Genomic DNA, 21,628 nt, shown 5'->3' with positions numbered 1-21,628 from the left:
ATTAGAAAATTCTTCAACATCTGTGTTCATGAAAGAACTTGAAACAAACTGCGCCAGAAAGTTAATTTTTTGAAGCCAATGAACCGATTCTGAAACTCTCTTCTCAAGGTGAAGAGAATCTCAAGATGACTGACGATCAGTGTAGGGATTAGGGGCGTTTTAATTTTCAATACGACCTTTAAAGCAAGGGAAGTGTTTTAAATCTCCTCTGCTGAATTTCTTCTCCCAGAGTTCAAGTTCCTTGGAGAATGCATACATATCAGATAACATCATCTTCAAGATTTTCTCTTTTCCCTGAATATTAAGATTCAAAATTCATTGATTTTCTGTGTTATATCGACTAGACAGGCAAAATCTCGAAGCTATTCATGAATCTTCAAGTTGAGGATACTGAAAACCATTTTTTCTCAAAAATATTACTATTGCTGGTAGGTAGCAAATCACTGAAGCGCTGCAGTACTTGTCCTCTGCCGATTCAGCGAACTTCTGTACGAAGAAGTAGGTCACCATACTCACAAATTCAGCTCATCTGCCAGGCCTTAGAACAAGCATCTTTGAGAGCATGCTCCCTTACTTCGTTAACAGTTCTGATTACAATCTCATAACCTGCTTAGCTGAAAAATTTTTTAACACAAAGTTTGCTGGTAAATTGTGCAGTGGTAGGACACAAAGGTCAGGAAACTGTCATCTTTTCTGCACAAAGCAAGGACACCATTATGAACTCCAGTGAAAGCTTGTGCTCCGTCTGTTGTGATACCTACAAGGTTGCTGAATGAAACATTTTCCGAAGAGGTGAAATTCTTGAACTGGCAATAAATATCCTGTCCTCTTGTGTGTCCCTTCAATGGAATAATTTTCCAGAATTCCTCTTTCACTGAAAAGTCACAGAAGATCATTCTCACAAATATTGCTAGTTGCGATGTATCAATCAAATCTGTACATTTATCAAGTTGAAGTCAGAAATAACAGTTTTATAAGCCTCTTTTCAGTTGTGGAACCACGTCAGCAAACATAATCCCTACTTTCCTCATGTCAGTATTCACTGAAACTCTACTCATTGCTTCGGCCAAATGGTAAAATCTAATCACGCAAAAAGCAAGTAACACCATCTTTTTATATTCATATTTGCTCCGTGTCACGATTGATTTCGAAGGTCCTCGTAATCTACTGGTAATTGCGATCGATGGTCTGGTGACCACTGTTCTAGAGTATGATAAATTCTTGTCTAGCAAAATTTCTAAATGTGAAGTTTACATTTTTTTATAGCAATCACTGAGTTTATATATTTACAAATCATATTCATGCATCGTTTTTATCAAATCAAATTTATGAGAAAATGCAAGAACCCACTTATCATTAAAAATTAAGTTTCAGACTTAAGATGTTGGACTAATATTTTTATATTAAGCATATAAGTTTGGTAGAATAAAATTTAAAATTAGAATAAAATTAAGAAAAACAGTACATTACCTGGAGCCATCCATGAAAGTGCTACGAGCCACATTGAGGGAACGAAGATTCTGCAATGTCCACTCACCAAGGCAACCTATTAAATCATTAACTGTTACTTTCATTCCCGTTGCTTCCAGATCTGAGATCTTGTGACCCTTAAGCACACGTAGTCCTCGAGTTGTGAGAGTACGTGCATTCCGTAACTGTACATGCCTAAAAAATAACAATGTCTGCATTGAATGTTAAAAGCATGTCACCAACGAACATATACTTCTCTCCTCCCTTTTATTTGCTTTTACATTTTCACGTCCAAAAAATTGTTACAAATGGAGAAAATATGTTAAAATACAGTGTGGTAACGTGAAAATAGGACTCATTCTGAAAAGCCATATGACTTCTTGTATGAACAATCTGAGCACAGTTTATTCAAGATATCTTCCTCCTGCATCTACACACTGCACACTTACGTAAAGAAAGAAAAGAAAATGCGGAAAGCCATGTCCAGAATTGTGTTAAGTATTCTAGATTACAGCCCTTGTAATGGTGTCCATGTCATCAAACTAACAGCCTTTCAGTGGTGCTTTGAGTTTCGGGTGAGAAAAACAATTCATACAGTGGTAGGTCTGGTGTATACAGTAGATGTGACAAAAAAACACAGACACTTTTGCTGGCCAAAATATCACTACACAAACCTGAGTTATACAAGAAAATAAGAGAAGCAAAAATCCTTAATTTCAACAAAACAAAGTACAATTATCACACATATTTACATTTGCCTACAAAGAGAGTTGTGAGGGCTACTTTGACACAAAAATCTATAAATACCTCAGTCGAGTGGCACTGGAATCAAATAATGTCATTGTCAAATCAGACAGTTTTCCCTTCTCACTCAATGTCATGAGTAACTTTTCTGAAAGGTCTGAGTGAAAGTAAACTTCTCCATCTTTAAATGTCAGACGACTCCCTGATACCGTTGGTTGAGTAACAGCCATACATGTATGTTGTGGTAAATGTTGAGAATGTTCTTGTTCATTGTTGGAACCCAAGTTCACTGCAACTGTAAAAAAATAATAATAAATCATATGTACTAATTCTGTATAACATAATTCCATTGCATTATGCTGAAATAGAGAACTGTAGACAAATTTATTACAGTACAAACTTTGGAATGAGATTACATTTAGTGAGAGAGAGAATTAGCAGAAGTTTATACAGTGTACCCCAATAGGATTGGCCCATATTTTAGGATTTTAATAGAAACCTTTAACAGCAAATGGAAAACAGAAGGACAAGTGGTCATTTCAAAACCAAGTAATTTAAATTTGGTGCCACTACTATGAACAGTAATATTATTCAAAATGTTAAAAATATTATGTCTAGAAGAAGGAAGTAGTCTCAGAGTCAACACTCCAAGGAACATTTTGAACTCTCTGCTGTTGTCTAACAATAGGGTACAAGTATATTTAAATATATGTTAGGTAAATGGACATTGTCGTAACACTTCCGAAACACTTGAAAGTAGGAAGTCAAACAAAGTGTTAATTTTGTGTTGGTATTGTATTAATGCTACAAAATGCCTGAACACAAAAAATGTTCTAAATGTGTATTAATAAGATAGTGGATTGCAAAATAAAAGAGGGTAAATGTAATTTTAATATGCATTTTGTGTTGGTATTGTATGAATGATACAAAATGCCTGACAAAAAATGTTCTAAATGCGTATTAATAAGGTAGTGGATCGCAAAATAAAGGAGGGTAAATGTAATTTTTATTATGCATATATATATATATATATATATATATATATATATCTGTGTGTGTGTGTGTGTGTGTATTCAGACACATATTTTTTATTTCGTACATTAAAAAAATAGATTTGATTTTTCATCTTTCACAAGATACATCGAAATTACTTTGCCAATGATAATGAATATATTATTGTATTGTTTACACGTATTTCGGGGCCTATACAAATGTAGATCACAGCAGAACAAGGACATTTTGCAGTAACTAATTTCATAGCTCGCACTGATTCGAGTCCTCGTGGGGGAAGAAATTTTCGGCCAGTGTATGGGACCGGTGCCCACCCAGCATCGTGATGCACTTGGGGAGCTACGATAGGTAGCGAAATCCGGTTGCGAATGCCAGCTACAACAGCTGGGGGGATCATCGTGCTAACCACACGATACCTCCATTCTGGTTGGATGATCGTCCACCTCTGCTTCGGCAAGTGGGCGTGAGGCCAGCAGCCGGCTGGTCGGTCTAGGCCCTTCATGGGCTGTAGTGCCACGGATTATTATTATTATTAATTTCATAGCTCACTTCATTTAACTGCATGCTACTCCTATCATTTGACAAAGCAGTGGAGCAGTGAACATATGAAATAAGGTTATAATTTGTTATATTTTTGCAATATTAAATTGCATTTTCGGCAATTTTCTTACATATTCGTTAAAAATTAACGAGAGAGCCATTTATTTCTTTTAAATTAGTGCTAACATTTAATTACATTATTTCAATGTTCCTTGTACTTGATTATGTTGAGCCAAATTTTTTAATTCTCCCCAGTAAAAATTTAGTTTAGAGTCTAGCCTAATAAACACATAAGAGCATGCCAATATTGGCGTAGACATATTTCGATCTCAAATCTTCTGTTTCTCTCTGTCTCCGTGTACTTATATATTCGTGAATCATAAAAAAAAACTGTTAACGAAATTGGGAGATAAATGTATAATTCTGTAAAAGGAATAAAAATAATCTAAAATGCAATTTTATTAAATCAGCTTATAATAATTTTGATTATCTCCAAGGAATGTCAAAAATATTTCTGCTGCTAAGGGAAGTCATTCAGTACAACCAAAAACGTCAAAGCATCAGGTAAATACGAAAAAGAAACAATTCGAAAAACAAATTTTGCTTCAGAAAGAGAATATAAATGTTACTTCCACATGACATGTCAAAATAACATTTATTTATTTAATTTCGCATGTGTGAGCATTTGCAGCTAACATTCCCTGTAATGTAATCGAATTTGGGAAAGTACTCTAAGGAAAAAACTATCTTGTAATGGTGTATTAATCCAAACTCGAAGAAATAAGGGCCGAAATAGGACATTCCAGTAAGTGGATATCGGTATATCTCGTCATCATGGAATTATTGTCAGTAATATACTAGTTATACCAATCATTAATAATTCTTGATTATATGAAATCAACTGATGCACAAGGCTGGAGAAATTACATTTAATTCTACTGTAGGAAAGATGGATGAGGAGAAACCTCAAAATCCTCATCTAATACACTGCAAGATACTGCAGAAAAATGCTAAATCAGTTGCTTACTTCGTAAACTCTGGTGTGAAGCTATTGTATCACAATGGTGTAAAAGACGACAAAGCTATTACCTTATACAAACACAGTTGCATACATGACAGCAGCTGGTAAGCTACTGCATGTGTTTTTCCAGAACTTAATACATACCGGTACATATTTACTTAATTACTTATGGCTTTTAAGGAATCCGAGTTCAAAGTTCATTGTTAACCTCACATAAGCCCGCCATTGGTCCCTATCCTGAGCAAGATTAATCCAGTCTCTACAATCGTATCCCACCTCCCTCAAATCCATTTTAATATTATTCTCTCATCTACGTCTTGACCTCCCCAAAGATATTTTTCCCTCAGGCATTCCAATTAACTCTCTATATGCATTTCTGGATTCGCCCATACGTGCTACATGCCCTGCCCATCTCAAACATCTGGATTTAATGTTCCTAATTATGTCAGGTGAAGAATACAATGCGTGTAGTTCTGTGTTGTGTAACTTTCTCCATTCTCCTGTAACTTCATCTCTCTTAGTCCCACTCTCACTATCATGCATCTGTGGCTGGTAGCAGGAATGCTCTGTCTATCCCTTCTGCGCGAAGGAGCATATTCTGATACACTGCTTACCCATTATCCATTTCAGCGAATGTTGACGACCCCTGATTTACACAGATACTGGGAAGGTAAACATGCAGAAACGACATCTTGTAATGACCATTAAAGAAGCTTATAAAGTTATAATCTACTCATTGCAGAAAAAGGGACAAATACAGTCATTGGCAAAAAAACCGGGCCACCTACATTTTCTCAATTTTTTTTTTGTTGTTTTTGTTTGTTTGTTTGTTTTTTTTTCTTTTGTTTTATGAGGTGAGAATCAGAAAACCCATTATGAAATGAAAAACATTGCTTCCTACCAAAAAAACTCTTTTTTATTATGACTTGTATTATTATTTTCAACGCCAAACAATGGGTATAATTAAAAGGTGTAAAAACTTACAAATTGTATCAATTTTCTTCCAAATGTTCAACTGGTTTTGTGGCCACCCAGATGTTGCCAATAGCGGGTATTGTCTCCCCATGACTGTATGACTGCTACCATTCACAGATTCAACCCTTCAATCAGATTCTGGTTGACAGTCTGGTCGATTCTATTCCATTCTTCACTTAGAACATTTCGGAGGTAGAAGACTTCTAACTCGCTTCCCTAGCATGTCCCACACATGCTGAAAAGGATTTATATCAGGACTTCTTAATGGCCATGTCAACCTATTCAATCCAACGTCATGAAGGAACTCAACCACGATTCTTACAGCATGTGGGCGGGCATTGTCATGCATTGATAGGAACTCTTCACCAATAAGTGGGGCATATGGTATCACATGTTCAATTAGAACCTCTTCTATGTATCTTGGAGAAGTCAAAGCACCTCCATTAATGAAACCAAGTTCTGTGCAAGCTTCATACGAAATACCACCCCACACCATTACAGATCCACCTTGGAAACTGACACGTGAACTGAAGGTACATGGAGAAAAACATTCTCCTTCTCTTCGCCATACTCTTTCACGTCCATCTGGAGATCGTAAACTAAATCTCGATTCATCTGTGAAGAGCACTCGTCGCCACTCCCCCAGATTCCAATTAGCATGATTGTGAACAAAACGTAATCGTTCAACATGATGTTGCTGGACCAATTCTGGGCCTTTAGCTGGTCTTCTGGATTTCAGCCCAGATTCATCCAGACGTCTTCTTATAGTTCTCTCACTTACGTTAACTTGTCATATTTCCTGGAGGGCTCTTCTGGTCTCAACAGCTGTGGAATGGCGATCTCTTAACGTCTTTAGGACAATAAAATGGTCGTCACGAGCCGAAGTTATTCGTTTTCTCCCTGAACTGGGTCTCCTGGAATAACCTCCTGTCTCTCTAAAGTGATGGTACACTCGTATGTTCAATCGAGGAATCCCAAGAACTGCAGTCACATAATGCTGACTATTCCCATCTTCTATTAATGCAACCACTTTTGCTGAAACGGTAACACTTAGCAACATTTGTATACAATGAAGTACTCCAATACTGCCTCAAAAAAGCTTACCAGTCCGTACACTTCTTCAGTTTGGCTTGAAATGAGTCCAAGAAGTTTAGACACAATATTGCAAGAAGAACGAATCGTCTTTTCAGATCATTGTTCACTATTACGTATTCAGCATTACATTGTTATGTATCACAAAATAAATGAATGACTAAATGAACCTCAGCACACCTACAATTATTTAAAAAATCTCACAATTTAAAAAAATTTTAAAGAAAATGTAGGTGGCCTGGTTTTTTTGCCGGTGAATGTATAATAGGACTTTCAAAATTTGCATTCCCTTGTCCCAAATATGTTCTTCCTATACGCTTAACCCCACACAATGTCTGTGTTATCTTATCACTGCAATACTGAATATCTTATTCAGAAACTTTGTCTTCCTACAATGAATACTGTTCGAGCTTACATGGAATCAGTAGTTTGTGATGTAGCAAATGAAAAGTGTATGTGTGTTCAAACATGTAACAAATGTGCAGACTATGACAACTTGGACAAACAATTGGAAATTAAGAAGGAAGATTTAAACAAACAGGTTACATATAAACAGTGGGTACATGCAAATGGAAGAGTACAAGAAATTGAAATCAATAGCCAAATTGCAGAAGTTGTGCAAGAATTGAAAAAGCAGACACTAACTCTCCTGAAACATTGCTTTATCACAAGGCAATAAACTGCATTTTTTAATTAAGTAAAGCAGGCTTCATCTGAAGAATGTGGCATGCTACAAGTGGACTTTTCAGAGAACTATTCCACAATGTTTCAAAATGAAATACAGGATACTCATTGGATTAAGAAGCAAATTACAATTTTCACAGCAATAGCATGGTTTGGCAATTAACCTTGCAATTATGCCTCAATTTCCAACAATGTGACGCATAATAAATATGCTGTCTTTGCTTTCTTAGACGAAATTATTAATTTCATCAACATATCATTTGTAGAATATTATAGGATACAACTTTCCTGGCATTTTTCTCCATGAGTCATGGAAAAGGAGCTGTAGATTGTGTAGGGACAACTATTAAACAGCTTGTTTGGACTCGGGTGAAAGCAGAAAAATACACAGTTCAAGATGCAGAATCATTTGCCGAATGTGCTGCAACGTCTTTCATCAGACGATTATAGACGAAACAGTGAAACATCATGAGGATATGTTGAAGGTGCATTAGAAAAACACAGCATCCCTTCCTATGACACAAAAAATGCATTCCACTATTGGAGTATTTCCATACAAATTCAAATGGAAATATTACTCTTACAGTCCTAATGACCATGAACTTACATTTAAAAAAGAAACAAATCAAGTACAAAACAAAAATAGGCCTATTAAATACATTTATAGTATGTTCAATCTGATTTTTTTACTCTTTCATTTATTTGTACTTGCATCAATCAACAGTTTTGGTATTACAACGTTAAATGATTTCGTTGTATGATGTACATTATAGACCTACTCAACTGTATTATTTTGTTGTTCTAAACTATATGCTAAAGTAAGAGTGCAGATATGTCTGTTAATTGTTTAAAACATTTTCATAATATTCCACTGTTTTATTCAGTTGTCATTTCCATTCATTACAAGATACATTCAGAAAATGTCCCGTCCATTACCTGTATGTCCCATCTGTTATTCTTGCTTGTAAATAAATTTAAATTGTTTACTTAACGACGCTTGCTACTGCCGAGGTTATTTCAGCATCACTGGTGTGCTGGAATTTTGTCTCACAGGAGTTATTTTACATACCAGAAAGTCTATTGACATGAGCCTGTCGCATTTAAGCACACTTAAATGCCATCGACCTGGGCCAGGATCGAACCCGCAACCTCGAGCACAGAAGGCCAGTGCTATACCGACTACGTTACCCAGGCCGACAGTCGACATAAACAAGTGCGGGTTTGGATAAGGTAGTGCCTCCATTGAATTTCATTTTGTTAATTTATATTACTACATACTATAATCTAAATGCATATAGTGCGTTAGTTGGAAGATCTGAGGGGAAAAGACCTTTGGGGAGGCCATGGTGTAGGTGGGAGGATAATATTAAAATAGATTTGAGGGAGGTGGGACATGATGGTAGAGACTGGATTAATCTTGCTCAGGATAGGGACTGATGGCGGGCTTATGTGAGGGCGACAATAAACCTCCAGGTTCCTTAAAAGCCATTTGTAAGTGAGTAAGTAAGTAAACATACTATACTCTACGAAATACAATTGTAATGATAATCATATGCACCTCTTAATGCAGCCACTCCTGATTAGTTAGCTAATATTCATAAATATAAATAACTACAGTGCAGTTAATTTTATGAATGTTGCTCAATAATTGTAAAAATGCATTCTAAATTAGATACAAAATGAGAATTAGATTAAAATATAGATATAGTTCACAATTTAAGTGAAATAGAATTAAAAGAGGAAAAGATCAGTTCCTGAGAAAATTACTACAACAATAAAATATTACCGTAAAATTAAATTTTCAGAAAACAAGGGAATAAAATGAAATTATTTAAGTACATTGTATCGAAAATACTGTATATTCCAACATTTACCTGCTCAGATTGCGTGATTTTGTGCCACGAAAAATATAATGAAATTTATGAATTTGTCGACATAAATTCTCTCTTACTCTAAATAAGAAACAGTGGTTGAGAACATTATCGAAGTTGTCTCATTCAAACACCAGTGAAACCAACGGAAAATGTATGAAGTTAACAGAAATTCAGACCACATCGTACTACTAAGAGTACAACTGGACAAAATAAATGGAGATGCTGGAAAAGGGGAAATTTATTCAAGATCTTTTTTCCAAGAAGGGAGAAAAGTACAGTACATTTTTGTTATGTACTCGTACTTATTAAGAGGGTAGATGTAAAGTATAAGTCCAATTTTATCTGGAGCATCTCATTACTTAGCAAGTTCTCACATCAATTAGATTCTTTCCATTTCAGTAACCATACAACAAGGATTATAAAATGTATTAAAGATAAATAGTGCCATGGCCACCTTCTTTACTATGTGAATCATCTTTAAAGAAGGCGCTAACCAAGCACATTATTCATTAAGATTTTACAGAAATGTAGTAGGCCGTCTAGTACAGGTGAGCTTGAGCTATAGACAAATTAAATTTCTTTTTATTTTTATTATTCCTAATCTAAGAGAGATCAATGTGAATTTTCTATTACTTTAGCTATACAGAACCTAGCCAGCAGTTGTAAACTATGTGAAATATAATGAACTACATTTAATTTCAGATTAAATTTACATATATGTATTGTACTGTAGTAATCAATATTTACGATAAACATGGTGCATCATGCCTTCTTTACTATGACAGAAGAGTTATTAAAGAAAGCTTCAGCTAACCATGTTACAACAATAAATTATATTATTTGTTCAATACAACTAAAGTACAGAAAGTGACGGAATACTTTACTATATAACATAACTTGAAACTTTTCTCACACACATTTTCAAAGCCTTCTTTACTATGTGGTAAGTATTATTAAAGAAGGCCGTAAGTATTATTCCAGTAACATTTTATATTGGAATTTATATGAATAATACTTCCCTGCCCAAGCTCATTATTTTTTCAATTTAGTTGAAAAGGATAGCAGGGAATATGAGAGGGCAAACTCTCCTGTAATTTTTCCATTGTGCATACTAAACTATGTATTTTGTACTTTAAGTACCTAAAAGGGGTATCAGTATTATACAATTAAAAAAAAATTAAATAAATAAATGCATTTCATTTAATATTGTTTTATCCCAACTCTAGTTAACACATTTTTTAAAGTAATTAGAAACATAATCTTTCATTATTTATATTAATTTAATATGAAACTATTACATAACATAATTTAAATCAACCACCAGTATCATGTGAATTTACATTAAAACAATGACACAATCTGCGATTAATTTGCAACTGGAATTTCCTTGCATAGAATTTAGGAATATTCATAAATATATAGAACACAGCATGCATTTTTGTAAACCTTATTATATTAATAACTATCCAGATTATCGCACAAGTGAAATCATTATAACATATAAATTTACAGAAATGTCATTTTGTAAGGGAGTGTATTTAAATTAAACATTTCATCATGCAAATAAATGCTTTACAAAATAAAAATCATGCAAATAATTATTTTCACTATGAATTCGAATACAAAAGTACATTATTAAGAAGTCAAAGGATTTATTAGTTGTAAAACAGAATAAATATCTTTTAAGGTGCTTAAAATAAAACGGGTAATTTTCAGTTTCATATTGCACTTTCATTCGTATTTTCTAGGAATTTTAGTCTCAAAGAATTATAAAACAATTATGCCTACTTCATAAAGATAATAAAAATAAACTTGACAACTTTAGCTGCATCTATGAAATTTTAAAATGCATACTGGATAATACATAAAATATGTGTGAAATGCTAACAGAAGGGTGTTTATATAATTATGATGATTCAACTTCAAAGCTCAATAATGTCCGCAGAATTCAACTTGAAATAAAATTCTGTTGCAAAATATATAGGCTATATATGGAGCCATACAGTTAAGGCATAATGCTGCAAGTCAATAGGTCGTTGGTTTGATTTCCGATGGGGTCATGCATTTTCTCCATTTACCCAATGCTTCTGGCAGCACTATGGCCCTGGGTCTATTCAGCATCTAACAGAAATGAGTACCAGGGTTATTTCTATGGGATTAAACGTGGCGTGCACATAGGAGTGACATTCCTACTGACATTAATGTCGACTGTATAGGTGGAAGCCTTAATCTAATCTCCCGCTACCTGGTGGATCTACATGGCCTGTACTGTAATAATATATAATCACGAAACAAAAATTCTTTTTACCTAGCTGTTCTGAATTCATATAGAAAACATAAAACAAATTTTAATTTACCTGTGTGAGTGCGCTTTTCATTTTTGAAGATCCCTCTCTTGCCACTATAATTTGTAATTTAAACAAAGATTTTTTCATCATTTGGCAGAAAAGAGGACTGCTTAGATCTCATTGGAATTATTTCATCATTCAAGTGTCTACTGCCATATACAACTGATTCATATATAGACTAGTGTATAGTTTTTGTAATTATTCAGAACTACTACAGAGCGATCCAAAAGTCGCGCACATCGTAATAATATGTTCACATATATTTATAAAGATTAATTTATTACTTTTACTTACATCAGTTTTCACATGAGTTACATCATTTTTCACAACATATACTGAAAACGGCAGCCCCGTTCAGTAATGCATGTACGAACTCTTTTTACCATGTTTGCAGCCACTTTCTTGAGCATGCGTACACTGATATTATTAATCTACGTTGTTATATTCCGCTTTAGTTCCTCCAGTGTTTGCGGCTTGTTTTTGTATATCCTTCCTTTAAGTTAACCCCACAGGAAGAAATCTGGGAATGTCAAATCAGGGGGGAACGTGGGGGCCATAATCCTTGAGAAATGACACGCTCACCAAAAAACCTGCGCAAAAACTGCATGATTTCATTAGATGTGTGATATGTGGCACCGTCCTGCTGGAACCAACCATAAGATTCATCATGTCTAGAAGCGCAATAAACTGCGTAATGATGTCTATGTACACAATACTGTTCACTGTAGTTTCAAAGAAAATGGGGCCCACTATACAACGACGTGAAACGGCATACCACACTCCAATTTTTTGAGAGTCTAAGGGGGTTTCAAGGAACACATGTGGATTTTCGGTGGACCAAATTCGAGAGTTTTGACTGTTCACATAGCCACTAAGATGAAATCACGCTTCATCTGTGATGAACATACAGTCAAGCTCTGCAATTCCATGGTTGTCAACCAAAGACCGCAACCATGTACAGTACACTACATGCTTTTCTTTAACTGGCTCCTTCAATTCCTGAACACTGTGCACAGGATAAGCACGAAAATGTAACCACTTCATTGCTTTCTAAGCACTTCCATATGAAATCTGAGAGTGAGCTGAGAGTCTCCTCAAGCTTTTTGAAGGCGAATGCCCCCATCACATTTCTCACCTCAGCCAGTTTAGCAGGAGTTAAAATGGCAGGCTCCCAGTTCTCTTCTTGTCTGCAACTGATCCATATTCCCCAAAACGGGTGATTAATCTCGTTATGGTCGAATTGTTAGGCACTGCCACATCCGATAATTCCTACGAAATTCGTCTACAATATGTGCATAAGAACGACTGGAAAAATAATATTCAACAATGATAACTCGTTGCTCTTGGGAAAACGACATGTTTGCCAAGCAATAAACAAAGGACTACTGCAAGCCTCAGTGTATACATACACATCACAATGACGTCTAGATTTGTTGCTGTTAATACCCTGATGCTATTTAGTGGTAGCCAATAGCACTTTGCAACTGCACTACTCAATACAGACACTATAATTTTAATGTGCGCGACTTTTGAATTGCTCTCTATAAACTGTGAGTGACTGAACTCCAAATAAATTAAAATAACTGTCATTTACACTATTATGATCACACCAGTAAATTCCACTAACAGTATATTTATTTCGATATTTTTCACATAATATATTGAACACACTGAGTACAAAATATTCTTTGCCACGTTTGTAATTTTTTTTTTTTTTGTGAATACTCAGTGTCATGAAGTTTTCGAGAAAAAGGTGTGATACGGATGCTCTGAAGTATGCATATACTGTATACAGAGTGGAAATGAAATAGCCTTGCAGATTTTCAGAGCGAATAGCTAATGCTGTATGTAACAAAGAACTGTAAGGTAAAGTACCCAAACAAGAGACACTTTTTTTTTTAACTGCTTATAAATGAGGATGGGAAGAGACATTTTTAATCTGAATGAGTCGAATACATACAGCATTTCGTCTATTTTTAGAATTGACAATACAAATTTTAGTCCGTTTTTATTATTAGTTTAAATTATAAAAAAAAAAGTAAAACTGGGAAATAACGATGTTTTGGAAAGGGGTTTCAAATAAGAGATACGTGTCTTATTTAACTATTTTTGAACATGGACAAAAATTATCATTTGGCTGAAAATTGAAGCAATATATAACATTGTTAAATCATGTAGATACTTTAATAAATTCAGGAACATTTTAAAATTGAAGGGGTCAGTGCAACAGTGGTCTAACTCCTCTCAACAGAAATTCTGTTGTTTATTTGGCATTTTTCCAAGTGAAATTAAGATGGTTTACGAAAATAACACAAAGTCGGTCAAATTGGACATGATGTACTAATCTTATTTCGGCTACTATGGCTTACGTTAATATTTTGCTAGAGAAAGAAAAATTATAGAATATTAAACTTCGATCTCCATATTTTAATTTTAAGTTGATTGCACTTTTTTGACGACCTCTTTAATTGACACAATTCTTATTTCGCTGTATTGAGTAAGTTGGACAAATGAAAGGTTCTTCATCAGTGCTACAATCTTCGTGTGCCCAACGATGATATTTTGAACACTGAGTCTATTTCTCTCCCCTGGGCCCTGGTGTCCTCTGAAAAAAATCCAGTGCAAAACAAGCACCGTCCATCATAATAATTTTCTCCATATTCCGAGTCACTAGAGTTAGTTAATTGCATTTCCACATTGGATTCTTCATCACTGGACGAACTCAAGCAGTGCTTCTTGGATTGAGTTTTTCTGTGGTTTTTGTTGTTTTTTGAACAACTTCTTGCGAACTCCATCTTTTCTTTGTTTTTCCTTATCTAAACTCTCTCCCATTTGTTTCTGATAAAGAGTTGATATTATGATAACTCCTTTTCCTGCCCTGGATGACTTTACATGCGACTCCCCACTGGTTGAAACTTGCAGCTCTTGAGGTGGTTGTTGCTGCTTCTGTAACTGTGGTATAACCAAAGTCACTGTTTCTGGCGTGTGAAGTAAGTAAGGAGAACGTTGAGAGTGAATAACTTATCTTTGCCACAGTTTGTGGGCATGAAAGCTGACAACTGTGACTGGCAGATTGCTGACATCACATCTGTTTAGGAGGTGGTACCTAGTGCTGCTTATGATTAGGTTTTTCTCCGGAGCGGTTGTTTGTTCGCTTTCAATCGGAGACCTCCAGTTACCTCCGATTGATGCTTCGCAGGTTATATATATGCTGCGGCACAGATATACATTTTCCGCTGAGCATTCCTTTAATCGGATCAGGTAGTGATTGGAGTCTGCTGACGTCTGCGTATCTTTTAAAATAAGTGTGTAATTTTTTTATGTTTATTTTCTCTTTTTTATTTACCTCCCCCCCCTCTCGCTCTCTCTCTCTTTCTTCGGCTCTTTTTTTTTTCTTGTTTTGCTTGAAGTACTATGTTAGTTGACAGATTTTTTTCTAGTTTTAAAATTCACAGTATATGTGGAAAGGCGTAGTAGTTTTATGTCATTGATCAAATGAATAACATTAAAATTAATTGAAAACTAACGCAGAAGTAAAGCTTTTCAGTAAATGTAAACATCTATATATATAATTTGAACTGGTAATGGAAATTACGGGAAAACGGCTGGACGGATTTTAATAAATGACCCCTCATTTTGAAGCTTGGAACTCAAAGTTTTTCGGAAAAATAGTAGTTTTCAGTGAAATGTCAATTTTTAAACATAATTTTCCTATTTTCCAAAATCCATCTGTCGTCAGTTTTGAGAACTAGCTAATAGCATTCACGGCCGACTTGATATTCCCTTCGCTTTTTTTGTAAAGGAGAAGCGAAGCGAGCATCAAGTCGGCCGTGTTGCATTTCAGAATAAAACAAAACACATACTACAGTAAACAATATTACACGAAGGCCATGATCTGCAAGAATGCTGACATATTTAGAGCTCAAATTAAATTGGTTATTAAAAATTAACTTACTAAAAATAATTTACAGGTTCGATTCTGTGGTGTGTAATTTTCTGGGTACAGCTGTGTATTGGATATTAAAAACTACAAAACTTGAGGTGGTTTGATGACATTATTACCATTAGAAATTAAATATTATGGTAGTTAATGCCATGATGTGACTATTTTTCATTAATTATACATATTAATGCTATATTGATGATATGAAAGTGAAACTTTTGGGGTTATATAAGTAGATGTAGAGAATAACTTAAATTAGATTTTGATTTCTATATTTTACTGAGTGGCGGCTATATAGTATATATAGTATATGTTACTGAAAGCTATAAAACTTACGTAAGATAATAATATTATTAAAAATCAAATATTTTTATAGTCATTAATCAAGTGGGGTTGGGTCTTTTTCATATATTTAATGGCGGTGTGGTGTAGATATTTATATGCGTGGTTCTCTTCAGTATTGGCTCGAGAGAGTATCTTTCATTGTTATGGAAGCAAATAACTTTCAGAATGTCTGGTATTCTTCATTGAAAATAAATCTGAAAAATGTTTATTTGAACGTCTAATGAACTTAGTTTGCAGCATTTGCTGCACAAGCCACTAGTTTAAGTTATAATTCTCCTGGAAACACTCGTTTATTCACAAACAGTTTTTGTCAATTATTATTCTAATCAGTTTAGTTTAATGTAAAATATATTAAGGGAGTTTCAGAATGGAACAAAAGAAACATGTGGTATCAATGGGTTAAAGATTACTGTCCAAAATAATTTATTAAGATTCTTCACCAGACAGGATTGTGATCACTGTGTTAAAGGGTGTCAGTATTTGAACGGTCTCTTCTAAAACGCATCACTCTTCCTCTGTAATAAAAAATATAAGCGGATATCAACTTAAAGATAATTGTAATTATATTATTACCACACGTTTCTTACATTTCAGAATGAAACTCAATATTTTAATCTAATAATTCAAGTTGCCTTTTAAATATTCCATATAAGTTATGTATGATTTTTTTTTTGACTCGAAAGTTACGTTTTATAGAAATTTCAAGACTTTTTTTCTAGACTGTGGACCTTTGGAACAATAGCACTAAAGCAGTTTAAAAAAAATCGTATCAAATGTTTTGCGTAATTTTAAAACTACGAAAACGATGATATCACTAATTAACCGTCAATGTGTATCTGAAGGGTAATAATTTATTTTTGATTGCAAGTACGAGTACCACAACTGCGGCTCTTAATGATAGCCAAAACACTTACATACCTACATTACTCAGAGAATCTATCTAACCTGATCCACGCCATAGAGATTTACAAATACGGACCTGTTAGCGTCCTAGGAGCGTTTGGCTTTTCTGGCAACACAATCACCAATTCATATTTCCTTTCAAGTAAGCAGCTCATCACTGAAGTTTGGAGTTTCATTTCGTAACAATATGCTGGATCAATCTTAGAGGGTCCTTTTTTGCTGAAATTCTTTTACTTTTCAGTTTTTCATTCGCAATGTTACTATGTCTGCACACAAAACCACGAAATTATTTATTAGAACTTTTATATATAAATCAAAGTAAACACGCTTTTTAAAAGAGTTCAAAAGTGTTTTGAACAGTTAAATTTACTTACTTACTTTCTTCAAGTTCGCGATTGTGCAATCGCTTCAAATGGTCTAACAAATTCGAAGTTCCACCACCCTTAAAGTAAATTCGCCCACAGAGTTCACAGCGTGCGACTTTATTATCATCATCTTCAACTAAATCAGCGTTGTCAGACACAGCCTAAACGGAGCGGAGCGCTCCACTATAACTCGTTGCGAGCTCCGGTGCTTCCACAGACATAAGCAAGTTCACGCTCCGACTGGACGTCTCTAGCACCACAATCGGTTTCAGAGCTTACAACTCTGACACTACTGAATTAAATTAAAGAATTTCTATGTGACAGATATACGATTTGGTGCCATTTTATTCCACTCACAACTACTCTCAGTCCGTACGCGCCGGTCGTCCTTGAGCTCTATGTCCTCCAACTTCGCTTCGCTCGGAACCACCGCATCCCTCCGTATGTCCCCTGTTCCACCTACGATAGTACCGAAGATCACTGGTGGAGAGCTTTATTCGTAATCTCCGATTCCTCCGCGGTAGTAGTCACTCCGATGAGCAGCACTAGTGGTACCACTCTCAGCCGAAATGGCAACAGATGCCACTGACTGGACAGTGTACTCAAGGACACATCCCAGAAACGCAAAGTGCGAGTGTCTTGCCTTTAACGCAGTCAGTGGGCAATAAGACTGACAACTGTGATTGGCAGATTGCTTTCGTGACGTGTTGGGTGTTACCGTTTTCAGCTACACTGGCAACAAATGCTCACTGACTGGCTTTTTACTAAAGGACACGTGCCACAAACGCTGGCACTGGCTGTAGTGGCGATATTTACACAGGTCCAACGAAATTTTCGAAACCAGGAATCATAATTAAATTTAATAGCTTTAATAATTACACAAGATTTTTATTTGAAATATATAGAGAATATTTTACGAATTACGCACTTATGTTTTGAATTTTAAATAAGGTACATATTGTCAGACTAGCCAATTTCAATTGATTTTAGCTATTGATATTATTGTCATCTAAATGAATAATTAATTTTAGTCATTAATAATGATAACTTAATAATTTCAGTTAGTAATTTTTGTAATGAATAATTGAGGACAATTAATGATTGACCTAATTCGTAATTAATTTTAATTAATAGTTCAATTAATCTTTCATTGATTCCTATGTAGTTACTGGCAGACAAACTGACATGAGTAGAAGCATTAACACTTTTCGTAAACTCTCAAAGGTGAGCATCATAATAATACCAAGTAAGGATTCTAAATAAGAGATACTATCTCTTAACAGGACCGCTAGGTACTCTTATTAGGGAATGGAATAAATTATTATCTTCCTTGTTAGCAATCTATCTTATTATATGCAATATTTTGCTAGCAATTTTATAAAATTAATAATAAATTTGTTGTAGCTTACTTTAGCTGCTGTTCACTTTCTCAACAAAAGCCACTAAAAAATTCAAAGTGTGGAAAATTACTTTGCTTGCTCTCAGCTTCGTTGCTTACTTTCAACTGAGGTTAGACAAAGAATACGATGCCTTAAAAGCACAAAAATTGATTTCCCATAGTTGTCAAGAGATGGCAAATTATACCAGAGAAGTACGGTGTATCTCTTATTAGGACCCTGTCTCTTATTTGGGTACTTTACCTTAATATCATATTGGTGGAAAGTTAATAGTTTTTTCAGAAAAAAAAAATATATATATATATATATATATTTTCTCAAATGTTTAACAACCTCTTTTTCGGTAACTATTGCGAGTAGGATCGTGATTTTTGTCCATATCGATAGGAAAACTAATATAGAATATTTTATCCCTCTGAAGTATTTCAATAGTGTGGACGGTTTCTGTGTAAATTTAATTTTGAAAACCAATTTAAAGGCACTGCCAGAGCCATCTTCAGTTACAAGCTGGAGCATGGGTAGGTTTGGCAATGCTGAGTGGAGGCGGGCGGAGCGAAATAAAGGCATGACGTTTGACGTTTTAGTGCTTTGATTTTGTTGTCACATGTAAATTTTCGACATTAATTGATACAAAACTAAGTGCATACCAGTATGATCAAGATTCTGTGTATTAATGTACGTAATTTATTACGGAATTCGAAATGGTATTTTATTTGAGTTTCAGAATACCACGTAAGTACTTGCATACAGCCACTTTTAACTTAAAAAAATTAAAAGCAAAAGTGTTTTTTATTAACCCATTACTGCATAAAGTTATTAATGACTTGAAAAATGCGTTTCTGAGTTTAAGTTTGCTAGTTGGTGACTTAAGAATGCATTCTTACCATTTTTAACTTTATTTACTTTCTGGGGTAAAAATTAAGGACCGTCCCATAAATAGACCGCTATGCATAGTGGTCAGTGATGCAGTAGTTGAATAGAATAACCCCTTTTTGTAGTTCAAATAGTTTATGTATTTATTATGTAGCAAATACATATACATATTAGAATCAGTGGTTAAACTGCCCTTCTCATACAAGGCTACGCATTGTACAACACTATTTTGTGTGGTAAGGGTAGAAACGTTTAGGGTGGAGTCCAATTTGACACTTGCTGCAGATGAACTTTGCTTTCCCTGTACAATTAGCATACCTTCATTGAGTTTCATTTTCAACTGGCAGTGGCGTTGACCATCAAATCTTATGTCTCCTGATGGAATGGGAACATTTTTTCCTTAGTGGGAACTCACCCCATGTCTTTTCAGTACTGTAAAAGCCAGGAGACGGCAAAAGTTGAGGAGCGGTTCTGAAGAGTTTTGAGGCTTCATTTTTCTGTACAGAAACCAAGCATTTACTACTGCAACATCAAGAAAATAAGCGAAGATGGACCACCACTCTGTTGTTGCCTCTGTTGCTAACATTGGTACTGCCAACGCTGGTGCTGCTGTTTCTGTGCTAGTGCTGGTACTGCTGTTGCTGCTAGTGATGGTGCTGCTATTGCTGCTGCTAGCATTGGTGCTGATGGTGGTGATTGTAAAAAAAATCCGTAGCGCTACAGCCCATGTGCCAAGATCGACCAGCCGGCTGCTGGTCTCACGTCCACATGCCGAAACAGAGGTGGACAATCATCCAACCGCGGTATCGTGTGGTTAGCACGATGATTCCCCCCAGAAACCGGATTTTCGCTACCTATCGTATCTCCACAAGTGCATGATGATGCTGGGTGGGCACCGATCCCATACACTGCCCGAAATTTCAAGAGAAAATTTCTTCCCCCATGAGGACTCGAACCAAAGTGCATTCCGTAACGCGAGTCCTAGGCTGGATGCCTTAGACCACGATGCCACGGCGTGGTACGTTGGTGGTTGTAGTAGTAATAAGGGCTAGTTTCCGAAACCGGATTTTCGCTACCTATCGTAGCTCCACAAGTGCATGATGATGCTGGGTGGGCACCGGTCCCATACACTGGCCGAAATTTCATGAGAAAATTTCTTTCCCCATGAGGACAAGAATCAGCGTGCATTCCGTAACGCGAGTCCGAGGCAGGATGCCTTAGACCACGATGCCACGGCGCGGTACGTTGGTGGTTGTAGTAGTAATAATAATAGTACTTGTAGTTGTAGTAGTACGATAGCCTTCTAGCCTGGAATTACCTTCCCTGTCTTGGAAATGTTCATATATTAGCTTCCTTCTTTTCGGACGGCAATAACTTGTGCGAGAAGCCTCAGCTTCATTTTTGTCTAATGTACCTTCAAGATCATACGTTGCAGCTTGTATGTTAGAAGACTCTGGCATACTGTCATCAACACTGTCATCTTAATTATCATCATCACATATTTTTTTTTTTTTGTAATTCTGCTTTCCTACTAAGTAGCATTTTACTGCCAAGATTATTCAAATTAGCCTCATGCTCGTCGTCCGATTTATCACTGTCTTTATCTGTATCATGGGAAACTTCTGGAGGGGTCACATATATTAGACTCTCATTATTATTATTTTGATTTTCCATTAACCCCAGAATTTCACTCACGGTTAGACTGGAAATAAAACAATGTAATGGAAACAATATACATATTATAAAGAATACTACAGGAGTGCACACTGCATGGCGTCCTATTTTTAGGATGGCACTTTATGTCACCTTGTACCTAGCAACATATAAGAAAATTTTATTGTTGTTATATAAAATATGAAAACTGAAGTATTCAACTCATTATGTGAAAATAAAAATCAGATTTCTGTATCACCATTACAAAGTACCTAAGAATGAACTTACCCGCGGTGCGTTACAAAATACTGTTATCCTGCCATCTTGTAAAAAATTAGCTGATATGAACAAATGTTCGCGCGGAATTCAAACACTGCAACACCATAATAC

The 21,628-nt window shown here is 35.4% G+C and overlaps 1 protein-coding gene across 3 annotated transcripts in view; it reads right to left on the bottom strand.

Moving 5' to 3' along the window:
* LOC138707698 (protein zyg-11 homolog B-like) overlaps positions 1–21,628 on the bottom strand; it is a 102,767-nt gene that overhangs the window by 51,870 nt on the left and 29,269 nt on the right. For all 3 annotated transcript variants that reach the window (XM_069837516.1, XM_069837517.1, XM_069837518.1), the window contains 2 exons: positions 2,278–2,509; positions 1,471–1,665 (listed from right to left, as the gene is read on the bottom strand). In XM_069837516.1, the coding sequence (XP_069693617.1) occupies positions 1,471–1,665; positions 2,278–2,509 (427 nt within the window). The remainder of the gene's footprint in view (positions 1–1,470; positions 1,666–2,277; positions 2,510–21,628) is intronic.

Source organism: Periplaneta americana, chromosome 10 (assembly GCF_040183065.1).
Source record: "Periplaneta americana isolate PAMFEO1 chromosome 10, P.americana_PAMFEO1_priV1, whole genome shotgun sequence".
Lineage (NCBI taxonomy): Eukaryota > Metazoa > Arthropoda > Insecta > Blattodea > Blattidae > Periplaneta > Periplaneta americana.
Note: the sequence above shows the minus strand (reverse complement) of the source record. Positions and strands in the feature narration are given on the sequence as shown.